The following is a 14,610-nucleotide window of genomic DNA, read 5'->3' as shown; positions in this document are numbered from 1 at the left end:
TTTCGGCTATCAAATGTAAATAGTTTTAGGCGCGGGCTAACAGTGATAATATCCCTTCATGTTTTAGAAACAAAATAGTGATTGTTATTCAAAGTTGTTAAGAAAAATACCAAACATTTACATCCTTGTAGTCAACGACGGGGAGATCGACGTTGATGTCACGTATCGTATTAGAGCAGTGTAGATGAAATTGAGGCTAACATCCGGTGTTTTATGTGATAAGAACGTGCCAATAAGACTTAAAGGTAAGTTCTACAAACTGGTGGTTAGATCAACTACTATGTTGTATAAGGCGGAATATTAGCTAGTCAAGAACTCTTATATCCACAAGATGAAGGTTGCGGAGATGAGGATGCTAAGATGGATGTGTGGGCATACCAGGAGGGATATGGTCATGAATGGAGATACTCGTGATAAGGTAGGTGTAGCCTCCGTTGTGGACAAGATGCGGAAAGCGAGGTTGAGATGGTTCGGGCATGTGAAAAGGAGGTATCGAGACGCCCCATTGAGGAGGGGTAAGAGATTGACGATGGTGGGTTTGAGGAAAGGAAGATATAAGTCGAAGAAGTATTAGGGTGAGGTGATTAGACATGACATGATGCATCTTCAACTCATCGAGGACATGACTCTTGATAGGTGGGTGTGGAGGGCGAGGATTAGGGTAGAAGTCAAGTAGGAAGTTGCACGTCTTTCCTCTCTTTCCAGTAGTAGTATCGAATTTTAGTATTTTTATATGCTTAAAATTCTATTACTACCTGATATTGCTTGTATTTTGGTTGTTCAACTTCCTTGGTGTTGTTACCGCTTTCCCGACTTTTACACTACTTTATTTCTTCTCTATACTGTTATGATTTGCATGCTTTGCTTGGAGGTTGGAGTCGAAGGTCTATGGGAAACAGTCTCTCTACTTGCACAAGGTAGAGGTAAGACTGTATACGTATGTACTACTCTCCTCAGACCCCTATTTGTGAGACTACACTTAGCTTATTGGTGTTGTTGTATGATTTTTGCGTTAAACTTTTGTAATCTTTTTAGAAACTAAATAGTGATTGTTATTCAAAGCTGTTAAGAAAATACCAAACACTAGCATCCCTATAGTTCAACGAGCTATCCGATTTGGCACAAAACATTTTGTCATCTCATCATAAACATCTATCACATTATATCTGTTGGATTATGTATAGCAGCAGAAGCAATTATAGTATCATATTCACGTGTAAATTAAACAATTAGCACACACGAAGATTATTCGAGTTACCTCTTGAAGCGTGAACAAAGCAGATTAATCTCGGCAAGACCGCAACCTCAGCAAAACCTCTACAGTCTTCTACTGTGTTACCAAAATAATATCCAGAAAAAGAAAATTTTGAGTGGGAGAAATTTCAAGAAAGAAAAACGTGTAAAACCACTGTACAAAACTGCCAACCCTATATGTTATATATATAGCCACATTTTTTAGGTTAAAACCCTTTTTCCAAAACCTGTTAAGTTTTCTTCTTCTACTAAGGTAAGGTTTCCTTTATTTTCTACTCTTAGGCACAATAGGGACCACTGAATTTAATTAACAAGGCTTCCTATTATGGAATTAATTTCGAAATTTGAAATTAATTTCTGCCATAATAAATCACGAATTATTCCACTAAAATTTATAATTGCACTCTTTAGTTCAATTTCGAAATTCTCCCATAAAACCTTATTTAACTCCCTATGTTAAGATTCAGATACTAACCAATCAAATCAAATTACTGACAATTTAATTTATCGATTACTTCCTTTAGACTTTCGCTTAACTTATTTCATGTGTCGGATACAAAATCCACCGGTCGGGTTTATACATGAAAACTTATAAGCTTTCATAAAGGAGTATCATCAATCTCAAAACTCGAGATATGGATTCTATCAACTTATTATTACTTCGCCAATTTATATCATTATTTTCCAATTTACCATGCTTATTGACCCACTAAAGAGTCTCGCCTTTTAATAAATCAAAACAGTAATTGACACACACAACTAATAATAATTATATCAAGATTAAGAGTATAAGTACATTTAATGGACTAGAGAAATTATCTTATTAAGTCAGTATAAAATACTTATCTCTACTTGATCTGTTCAATACATACAAAATGTACTAGCACAAGAAGTCGGAATTAAACCATTCCCATAATCAAAATAAATTATATTTAATCTTGTGCTACAATCATTCCGATGGTTTGTCCAATTCCATCATTAGATTGTTAACATAAACTTTATGACTTATAAGAACCGATGATTTAATCTTCCGTGTATAAGTTAAATTCTATACACTAAATCATATACTATATAAGCGACGGACGCATAGAAAAATACACGATCTATTTAAAAGAAAACTTTATTGAATTGAATAAATAAATAAATAATTGTTCCATAAAGAATACTATAATAATACGCATGGTTTATAGTATATCATAACAATCTCCCACTTAGACTCATAACCATGCGCCTATAATTCTAACATCCATTCCGTCTACATGCCTATCAAAAGTTTTCTATGGCAAGCTTTTAGTAAACGGGTCCGCCAAGTAGTTCTCTGATGCAATCTTGGTGACTACTACATCCCCTTTTCGCACTATCTCACTAATTAAATAATAATTTGCAACCGCACCACTATTATAACAATAAAGTGTTATTGGTGCTTGAATCGAGGGAACCACACCCAACTCTCTTAAGAAGTTCCCGAGCCAAACCGCCTCTTTGGCTACCTTAGAGGCTGCCACATATCCGGCTTCCATGGTGGAATCAACAACACAAGTTTGCTTGATTCTCCTCCAACTTATGGCTCCACCTCCCAAAGTAAACACATTTTCTGAGGTAGACTTTCTAGAATCTCTATCTGATTGGAAATCCGAATCAGTGTACCCAATAGGCACAAGGTCATCCGAATAGTAGACTAGCATGTAATCCCTAGTCCTTTTCAGGTACTTAATTATATGCTTAACCGATGTCCAATGCTCTCTCCCGGGATTAGACTGAAATCTGCTAACAACGTCAACAGCAAAGTAGATGTCAGGTCTAGTACATAACATAGCATACATCAAACTCCATACAGCAGATGCATAGGGGACCACCTTCATATTTTCTATCTCTTCATCAGTTTTAGGAGACTAATCTTTAGATTGAGAAATTCCATGCCTGAAAGGGAGAAATCCTTTCTTAGAATCATGCATGCTAAACCTGGAGAGTATTGTATCAATATAAAGAGCCTGGGATAAGCCTAATATCCTTTTCTTGCGATCTCGCAAGAGCTTGATCCCAAGGATATTAGCCTCTTCTCCCAAATCTTTCATATCGAAGTGCGTGGACAACCACTGTTTAACTGAACCCAACATGCCCATATTATTTTCTATGAGCAATATGTCATCTACATATAAGATTAAAAATGCCACTTTGTCCCCATCCCACCTTTTGTATACACAAGACTCGTTAAGACACTGATCAACACCAAAAGTTTTAATCGCCTTGTCAAAATAAGTGTTCCATGCCCTAGATGCATGTTTCAGTCCATAAATGGACCTTTTAAGCTTACACAACATGTGATCCTTGCCACTTTCCACAAAACCGTTTGGTTGCATCATATAGATGCACTCATCAAGACTTCCATTAAGGAAAGCTATGTTGACATCTATTTTTCAAATCTCATAATCATAATGAGCAGCAATGGATAAGAGAATCCTAATAGACTTAAGCATGGCTATCGGCGAGAAGATTTCCTCATAATCGATCCCTTTTTTTCTGATTAAACCCTTTCGTTACAAGCCTTGCTTTAAAAGTTTGCACTTTTCCGTCTACACCTCTGTAATGACCCGGCCGGTCGTTTTGAGAGTAATAGCCCCGATCCCCTATTAATTGCTTCCCCTGTATCTTTTTCTCCTTATGTGACTTGTCGGGAGGTTTTGTTTTTGGTTTCGGAGTATTTTGGGACACTTAGTCCCTAAACGGAAGTTTAAGTCTTAGGATTTTGACCGTAGTCGGAACTGTGTAAAGACGACTCCTGAAAAGAGTTCCGTCAGTTCCGTTATCTCCGTTGGGTGATTTTATACCTAGGGGCGTGTCCGAATTGTGCTTTGGAGGTCTGTAACTGATTTAGGCTCGAAATGGCAAAAGTCGAATGTTTGGAGATTTTGACCGGTAGTGTACTTTTTTATATAGGGGTCGGAAGCCAATTTCGGAAGTTGGAGTAGGTCCGTAATGTCGAATATGACATGTGTGCAGAATTTAAGGTCAATCAGACATGATTTGATAGGTTTCGGCATCTGTTGTAAAAGTTTGAAGTTTCAAAGTTCATTAAGTTTGAATTGGAGGGTGATTTGTATTTTTAGCATTGTTTGATGTGATTTGAGGGCTCGCCTAAGACCGAATGGTGATTTAGGACTAGTTGGTATGTTTGGTTGAGGTCCCGGGGGGCTCGGGTGTGTTTCAGATGATTAACGGATTGAGTTTTGGACTTATGCAATTGCTGAAGCTATTTGAGTTCTAGTGTTTTCGCACATGCGGTGGGGAGACCGCAGGTGCGGGCTCACACATGTGGAGTGATAGTCGTAAGAGCGGTATGGGCGGCCTGGGAAAGAGTCGCAGATACGGAAGTCAAACAGCAGGAGCGGGCTCGCAGGTGCGGCCAAAGCTCGCAGATGCGGTCCCAGCCATTTAAGTCATTTTTGCACCTGCGATGGTTTCCCGGAGGTGCGGTTGGAGGCTCGCAGAAGCGAGTTTACTGGGCAGAAAATAGGATTTCGAGGGTTGATTTCCCATTTCGATTTTGGGAGTTTGAGAGCTCGGTGAGAAGCGATTTTTCGAGATTTCTTCAAGGAGATTGTTGGGGTAAGTGGTTCTAACTCAGATTGGATTATATTTCATGAATCTATTGCAGTATTTACCTTCTAATTAGGGATTTGAGTTGGAAATTTGGGGGATAATAATAGAAACTTCATAGACTATAATTTTGAGTTTTGGAAGGCGATTTAAGGTTGGATTCGAGTAATTCTTGTATGGTTAGACTCGTGAGGGAATGTGTGTTCGTATTTTGAAATTTTTACCCGATTCCGAGACGTGATCCCGGGGAGACCTTTTGGGAAGATTTTCTAATTTCTCGCTTTAGCTTTGATTTTATTACCTAGATTAGTTTCTTATAGTTATATTTATGAAATGAAATTGATTTTTGGCTAGATTTGGGTCATTCAGAGTCAGATATTCGTGGAAAAAGCGTTGTTACGGATTGATTTGAGCTTGGTTTGAGGTAAGTGACTTGTCTAACCTTGTGTGGGGGAGATCCCCTTAGGATTTGGTACTGTAGTGATATGTGAGCGTCGTGTACGTGAGGTGACGAGTACGTACATGGACTATTTGTTGAAAAAATCGATTTATTCTACTGAGTAGCGAGTTGTTTCCTTTAATTTGAGTTATACCGTTTAAATGAGTATTAGTCTATTTTTCATTCTTAACTGAGTTATCCCAATATGCGTAGTTATCCTGTTTAGTCTAATATCGCATGTCTACATGCTTTAACTGCTTATTTGAACTCTGTGAAGCATGCCTAGTTAATTTCCTAATTTTCCTTGTTCTTTATCAGTCTTAACTGTAAAATTCTTGTCGTTAATTGTGGTATTTATCGGTTGAGCTATATATTTACTTTTGAGACTATGAGGCGGTTCCTCGGGCGTTCTTCCTGCACATTTACTTTTGAGACTGCGAGGCGATTCCTCGGGAGTTCTCCATGCACATTTACCTTTGAGACTACGAGGCGGTTTCTCGGGAGTTCTCCCTATATATTTACTTTTGAGACTACGAGGCGGTTCCTCGGGAGTTCTCCCTGCACATTTACTTTGAGACTACAAGGCGGTTCCTCGAGAGTTCTCCCTGCATATTTAATTTTGAGACTACGAAGCGGTACCTCGGGAGTTCTCCCTATATATTTTTTTGGGACTTCATGGTACATCTACTGTACGGAGATTTCAAGGTACATATGGCGTGTCCGCAGACCTCGGAGTCCCCCTCTATTATCTCCTATGTCATTTACCTTCCGTACTTCTTTTGTTAGACTCTGGTGTATAAAGATACTAGTTTCCTTCTGTAGCTTGTGACTTACAATATTCCGGGTTTTGGGAAGACTGCGTATTATAGAGTATTGGTTATTGTACATACCGAGCTGTATTGTTATTAGTTATTCAGTTACCCATTGTTGTTAGTTGCCAAGTTTTACTTTTGTTTTAGTTATATTTCCGTAGTTTGTTAGGCTTACCTAGTCGTAGAGGCTAGGTGCCGTCACGACGTTATACGGAGGGAGTTTGGGTCGTGACAAGTTGGTATTAGAGCTCTAGATTCATAGGTGTCGTGAGTCACAAGCCGGTTTATTAGAGTCTCGCGGATCGGTATGAAGACGTTTGTACTTATCATCGAGAGGCTATGGAACTATTAGGAAAAATTATACTTCTTTGATTCGTTATTGTGCCAAACTTGTTGACATCAAAAATTCTAAACTTCTGTATTCTATTCTCTCACAGATGGTGAGGACACGTACAAGCAGATCTGATGACCAGGCACCCTCGCCCCCTGCTAGAGCCGCGAGAAGCCGGGGCCGGGGTAGAGGCTAAGGACGTCCACGCGGTGCAGCCAAAGCACCCGCACGAGTTGCTACAGAGGAGCCCCCTGTAACTCTAGATGGAGGGCAGGCACCTGAGGTACCTGTTGCTGTACCAACCCTCCAGGAGACTCTAGCCCAATTTATGAGCATGTTCAACACCTTAGCTCAGGCTGAATTGATTCCACTTGCTCCTGCCACATCTCAGGCCGGGGGAGGAGTACAGACTCCCGTCGCCGATACTCCAGAGCAGCGGGTTCAGGCCGACCAGGTTCCAGAGATTATACCGATGCAGCCGGTAGCTCCGGTTCAGCACGAGACTAGGACAACCACTTCTGAGGCAGAGCAGCTCAGACTTGAGAGGTACAAGAAGTACCACCCACCTACATTCAGTGGATTGGCGTCAGATGATGCTCAGGGTTTTCTGGAGGAGTGTCATCGTATTCTCCGTACTATGGGCGTAGCGGAGACGAGTGGGGTTTCTTTTACCACCTTCCAGCTTAGAGGAGCAGCCTATCAGTGGTGGCGTGCTTATGAGTTGAGTAGTTCGGATGAGGCAGCTTCACTTACATGGACTCAGTTCTCGGACATATTTTTGAGAGAGTATGTCCCTCAGATCCTCAAGGATGCATGGCGCGCTGAGTTTGAGCAGCTGCTCCAGGGTGCTATGACTGTGTCAGAGTATACCGTTCGTTTCAGTGATTTGGCCTGACATGCACCGGCCTTGGTTGCCACAGTTTGAGAGAGGGTTCGTCAGTTTATTGAGGGACTCCACCCCAATATTCAGATTAGTATGGTCAGGAAGTTGGAGATGGATATTTCTTATTAGCAGGTTCTGAGTATTTCCAGGAGATTGGAGGGCATGCTTGCCAGGGATTTAGAGGAGAGAGAGGCCAAGAGGTCTCGAGATACTGGTTCTTATTGTGGTGCTCGTGACCCAACAGCTCGCCATGGTAGGGGTTATGTGAGTCGCCCCGTTCATTCAGCTCTTCCAGCCACCAATGGTATTCCGGTCCCTTCTAGGCCCTAGGAGCCTTATTATGCACCGCCAGTATCTAGTGTGTCTCCTGCTCGGGGTGCTTTTAGCAGCCAGTCCACCAGACCTGGCCCGAGTCAGTCACAGCAGCTACGCTCTCCGAGGGTATTTTTTTGAGTGTAGCGACACTCGCCACATGGTGAGGTATTGCCCCAGACTTAGGAGGGGTGCACCTCCACAGACTTCTCAGCCACCACGTGCTCCATCGGGTCCTCAAGTTATGATTCCAGCACCAGCTACCGCCCCACCTACTAAGCCAGCTCGAGGTGGAATTCGAGGAGGTTGAGGTCGCCCTAGAGGGGGAAGCCATGCTAGATATTATGCTCTTTCGGCTCGTACAGAGGCAGTTGCTTCCGACTCTATCATTACAGGTATTGTTCTAGTCTATCATAGAGATGCGTCGGTATTATTTGACCAAGGCTCTACATATTCCTAAGTGTTCTCTTATTTTACCTCGTATTTGGGCGTATCTCGGGATTCTTTGAGTTTCCCTGTTTATGTGTCTACTCCTGTAGGAGATTCTCTTATTGTGCACCGCATGTATCGGTCGTGTTTAATTGCTCTTAGTAGTTTTGAGACCAGAGCTGATTTATTATTACTCAGCATGGTAGACTTTGATGTTATCTTGGGCATGGACTGGTTGTCGCCCCATTATACTATTCTTGATTGTCACGCTAAGACCATGACGCTGGCTATGCCAGGTTTACCGCGATTTGAGTGGAGAGGTACCTTAGAGTATACTCCCATCACAGTTATTTCATTTCTTAAAGCTCAACGAATGGTTGAGAAGGGGTGTGACGCGTATCTAGCTTATGTGAGAGATATCAATATTGATACCCCTATAATTGAGTCAGTTCCAGTAGTGAGGGACTTTCCAGATGTGTTTCTAGCTGATCTTCCGGGCATGCCGACCGACAGAGATATTGATTTTGGCATTGATTTGTTGCTGGGCACTCAGCCCATCTCTATTCCTCCATATCGTATGGCTCCTCCTGAATTGAAGGGGTTGAAAGAGCAGTTACAGGAGTTGCTTGATAAGGGCTTCATTCGGACCAGTGTGTCATCTTGGGGTGCTCCTATCTTATATGTGAAGAAGAATGATGGTTCTATGTAGATATGTATTGATTACTGCCAGTTGAACAAAGTTACAGTGAAGAACAAGTATCCATTGCCTCATATTGATGATTTATTTGATCAGCTACATGGTGCCAGGGTATTTTCCAAGATTGATTTACGTTCCGGCTATCATCAGTTGAAGATTCGGGAGCCGGATATCCCGAAGACTACTTTTAGAACTCGGTATGGTCACTACGAGTTCCTTGTGATGTCATTTGGGCTGACCAATGCCCCAACAGCTTTTATGCACATGATGCACAGTGTGTTCCGGCCTTATCTTGACTCATCCGTAGTTGTGTTTATTGACGACATTCTGGTGTGCTCTCGGACTCAGGAGGATCATGAGCAACACCTGATGACTGTGCTTTAGACCCTGAGAGAAAAGAGGTTATATGCCAAATTTTCAAAGTGTGAGTTCTGGCTAGACTTAGTGGCATTCTTGGGTCATGTAGTATCAAGTGATGGGATCCAGGTGGATCTAAAGAAGGTGGAAGCAGTGTGCCATGCCCCGAACTCGAGGAGCGCGACCGGCGCTCAACCGAGTGAACCCAGTCGAGCAAGCCTACGTTACATCAACCTCTCATCATAACTCATGCTTGATTTATCAAAACATAATTAAATCATGACTTTCATATTTGAATGCATTTGGCTCAATGGCCCGTAAAAAAATTCTTTTTTTTTCTCGTGATGGGTACGTAACTTCATAAATATTTGTGAACATAAATACATGATGAAACTCAAAAAACTTAAGTACATGACCCACAGTATACATGGAGCTTCTATGACAATAGATACCTAAGTACATAAAACCAACTAGACTCAAATGCCCACTGGAATTGTAGCGGGCTCACCATAATCTGCTGCGCAGAAGATCCTTATCAAAGATCCATATCATCCTATAAAAGTATACCTGCATCCATTAAAAGATGCAGCGCCCCCGACAAAAGGGACGTTAGTACTATCGAATAGCACTAGTATGTATAGCTAAAAATCTTCTTTCAAAATAGAATGCCAATATGATCTATATGTGGAACACATAATATAAAGTAATTGAAACAACATGTACAGACAAGGCCAATGAAAATGGCACGTAATGTCTGTGTTAACAATGCGTCTCACTAGACCGTCTATATCACTCTCTTATCTTACATCTATACATTTCATAGACCGTTCATAGGATTCACATATACCATACAATACACTTGTGCGTTTCATATACCATTCACAGTGTTTGCTTACACAATACACATGTGCGTTTCATAGACCATTCACAGAATTACATATACAATACAAATACACATATGCGTTTCATAGACCGTTCACAGTGTTTACTTACACAATACACATGTGCGTTTCATAGACCATTCACAGAATTATATATACAATACAAATACACATATGCGTTTCATAGACCGTTCACAGTGTTTACTTACACAATATATCTATGCGTTTCATAGACCGTTCATAGGATTTCATATACAATACAAATACATTTGTGCATTTCATAGATCGTTCATAGTGTTTACTTACACAATATACCTATGCGTTTCATAGACCGTTCATAGGATTTCATATACAATGCAAATACACATGTGCATTTCATAGACCGTTCACAGTGTTTACTTACACATTATACCTATGTGTTTCATAGACTATTCATAGAATTTCATATACAATACAAATACACTTGTGTGTTTCATAGACCGTTCACAGTGTTTACTTATACAATATACCTATGTGTTTCATAGACCGTTCATAGGATTTCATATACAATGCAAATACACATGTTCGTTTCATAGACCGTTCACAGTGTTTACTTACACAATATACCTATGCATTTCATAGACCGTTCATAGGATTTCATTTACAATACAAATACACATGTGCATTTTATAGACCGTTCACAGTGTTTACTTACACAATATACCCATGTGTTTCATAGACCGTTCATAGGATTTCATATATAATGCAAATATACATGTGCATTTCATAGACCGTTCACAGTGTTTACTTACACAATATACCTATGCGTTTCATAAACCGTTAATAAAATTTCATATACAATACATATACACATGTGCATTTCATAGACCGTTCACAGTGTTTACTTACACAATATACCTATGCGTTTCATAGACCGTTCATAGGATTTCATATACAATACAAATACACATGTGTATTTCATAGACCGTTCATAGTGTTTACTTACACAATATACCTATGCGTTTCATAGACCGTTCATAGGATTTCATATACAATATAAATACATCAGTGCGTTTCATAGACCGTTCACAGTGTTTACTTACACAATATACCTATGCGTTTCATAGACCGTTCATAGGATTTCATATACAATGCAAATACACATGTGTGTTTCATAGACCGTCCACAGGATTTCATAACATAATATATCTATGTGTTTCATAGACCGTCCATAGAATTTCATAACAAGATATACCTATGTGTTTCATAAACCGCTCATAGGGTTTATAACACATCATTGTGCATATAACCCTGTATATACTCAAAGCGATATGATTAACATTAATTTTAAGATCGTAAGTTCCCGGATCACTGAGACACTTCATGTTCATGCTCATTATGGAGAAATATCGCTCATTACATTAGCACATGTATGGTGAATCAATAAGCCAATTTCAGTGGCACATGACCCAAATTCGTTTTCATAAGATTTATCATCATTTAGCGTGACATCTCTCTTCCACCTCATATATACCTTCTTATCAACTTATGGTCATTAGCTATGTTCATGATTCTTGGGGACTTAACATCGAAGTCATTTACATTAATTATTTTAGTAGCATACATACTATGATAGAAACCATAGAGACACACAACACCTCATAATTCTCATTTTGGCAAACGACAACATTTCATGTTCATACCATCACTTATTGTACTTGCCATAGGTGATCATAGGATATCAAGAACATTTAAAATATTAAGGAACGCTATAGCCTCTCCTCATGAGGGCGTAAGAGCTTATAACACATTGGAAACATAAGTACAAATACATTCGTCTCATAACCTTTCCCACCATATATCACTTCACAATTACTTTCAACTACATACAACATCATTATTTCATTGGCTCTCTTGGTCATACATATTCTTATTCATTCATGGCACTGTGGTCGTATATCATATTCTACACTTTCATTTCTTCCCTTTCATAGATCATCATCATAATTATCAACAAGTAGAATATTCTGGAATTCACAACTTTAAGTTCATTAGTAATGAAGGCTTTAAACACAATAAATTTCTTTCCAATAAATGGAGTAAAATGATTGGCAGTCGAAGCACAAGTTAAAATCATACACAATTTTCACTCACGAATGTGTAAGAATACAAAATACATTGAAAAATACTTACAAAGCATAGCATTAGCTAAAACAGCCACATTTGGGTATCACTTGAGTTCATAAGCTTTTAGTCAATTATATTATCGAAGTCAATTTTGGAATAGTTGAGTCAAAGCCCATTTCATAATCTTTCTCACATTATTTCATTTCATTGGCACCATTGGCCACAAGTATAACTTTTACTATTGGCATGTTGGCCACACTTTATATCTCCAATTCACTTATTTCACTTCCAACCATCTTTATAGGTCATCAACACTAAGACATTTCCAATCAAGACTTTAGGTACACATATGAACAATTAAGAGTCTTAAGAATATTGAGATTTTCTCACACAATTTGGCATACTATCTTTCATTGAAACACGACTCAAACCCATAATATTTTAATATTCAACCCATACTTTGAACATCTATCTTTCGACATAAGGCTCATTCGGGATAATCAAATTTATAGAAAATAACCCGAAATATAGAAGTTAGGAATCTTGAGCCAATCATACTTGATCTTACGGAAATATTATGGAATTCAATTCCAAGAGAGAAAGTTTAGCCAACATACCTTGATTTGAGCTTTCCTTAAATTACTACAATGTTTCGGAAATTCTAGCAATCCTAATCTATTTTGAGACATAACAAAAATTGAACCATTATTTGGAAGATATTCATGATCTCAGCTCATTCGAGCATTTTATCAAACACTAGGTGTGCAAATCTAACTACAAGGTTCTTCTACAAGATTTTCTTCACTCCACAACATAATCTTTACTATTTGAGCTCAACAATCTTGTCACGCCCCAAACTAGGGGAGGCACGACTGGCACTCGATACTGTATTCGATCGAGTTAGCCACTAAACATACTAGCTAACTAGACTGGGGGCCCAACAGATCGGGTAGCACAACATCTGAAATACTAAGCCTGGACCGTAAGGTTATGACATGAATAACAATAAGCCATATAAACATAGGTAGACAAGCCAAAATAATAAAATACTAGCTGGCCGACGAGGCCGCGACCGAAGACATACATGCCTACACACCTATATATACATGCCAAGCCTATGGGCTGGAGACTGAAAGCAGCAAAAAAAGAAACCAAGAATATTATGTCCACAATAGCCTCTAAGAGTGTCATAAGCACTGTCGGGATAAGGCCCCAACTATACCCAAATTGTACAACAAAAGTAACCATCCTATGAAAGCTCCAGGAAGAGGTGGAGCTTACCAACTCACAGCTGAACCCCGAAATCCTAGCAGAGGGGTCGATCAGAGTCCCTACCTGGACCTGCACGCACGAAACAAAAATGCAGTGTCCCCAGGCAATGGGACATCAGTACGAATAAAAATGTATTGGTATGTAAGGCAGAAAGTAGAATCATACATAGCTGATGTAAAAAAGGTAATAAAGATACCACCTGACACTGAAACTCTGATAGCCTCCATGGCCGACATCCGACCTCATAGTAATAAAATATGCATGGTATGCTCGTGTAATCGTATGTCGTGAATACATATATATTGATGTAAATGCATGCCATACCCAACCAAATACTAGCAATGGCGGTCTCTCCCGGTAGCTAACCGGTATCATATTGCCAACGTGTGGCCATCTGTACAATATATATAGTCTTTCGGGCAAATAGGCCCCTTACCTCCGATTATAGCTCGAAGTCCATACATAATATGTCATGTATGATATGAACTTTGAATGCACATAATAGGCCATAACAAGAACTTAGCCAACCTTGGCTCATTGGTACTCTTATTCTCATAATCTCATAATCACCTTCGTATCGCATACAAATGTCTCGTGGAACCTCATATCTTTTTTAATAAGTTTGAAAACTTAACTCAACTTTTAGAAAGATAACTTAACTCTGAATATGTTCATAAAAAGCTTAAGGTGCTTCACTTAGTCCTTATACCTGATTTCTTGATAATTAGTAAAAGAAAGTATTTCAAAAAAAATCAAATGTTTTAGTAGTTTAAACATAAAAATTATATTTGAAAATTTTGAAATCGACGTGTCACTTTAGAGATTTTAAAATACACTTTAACAAGGAAGAAGGACTGATCGCAAATACTAAATGCCTTTATTTTTAAGTCACACAACCCAAAGACGAATAAGAATTCATATATATGGACATATATTTAAGAAAGCCGACAAAATGACATATATAGATGTCGAATACCCTTTTTAACCGAACGAGTAGAATATCAACCTAATAGCATCATGAAAATACTTCAGTTACGATACCAATGCCTTTCACAGAAGGTCTTTCTAGCAACAGAATAGTGAAATATCACATTTGGCGTCTTAGGAATTTCCCAAAATTCGTGCTAAAAGGAAGGGCGAAGCTTAGCCTTAACATACCTCTCCAACGAACGTCCGAATGCCTGTAGTTCCTTCACGAAAGTTGTTCCTTACGTCCTAAGCTTCAAAACCACTATATATA

At 39.3% G+C, this 14,610-nt stretch overlaps 1 protein-coding gene across 1 annotated transcript; it reads right to left on the bottom strand.

Annotated features, from left to right (window-relative positions):
* Window positions 1-2,531: 2,531 nt before the first annotated feature.
* LOC142173582 (secreted RxLR effector protein 161-like) lies at window positions 2,532-3,116 on the bottom strand. The gene has a single exon (XM_075239203.1). The coding sequence runs from the start codon at window positions 3,114-3,116 to the stop codon at window positions 2,532-2,534; it is 585 nt and encodes a 194-aa protein (XP_075095304.1).
* Between the last annotated feature and the right edge of the window lie 11,494 nt (window positions 3,117-14,610).

This window comes from Nicotiana tabacum, chromosome 19 (assembly GCF_000715075.1).
Source record: "Nicotiana tabacum cultivar K326 chromosome 19, ASM71507v2, whole genome shotgun sequence".
In the NCBI taxonomy this organism is placed as follows: domain Eukaryota; kingdom Viridiplantae; phylum Streptophyta; class Magnoliopsida; order Solanales; family Solanaceae; genus Nicotiana; species Nicotiana tabacum.
Note: the sequence above shows the minus strand (reverse complement) of the source record. Positions and strands in the feature narration are given on the sequence as shown.

What these genes read in the sequence shown, in the direction of transcription:
- LOC142173582 (XM_075239203.1), bottom strand. Translation starts at nt 3,116, where the DNA reads ATGAAGGTGGTCCCCTATGCATCTGCTGTATGGAGTTTGATGTATGCT.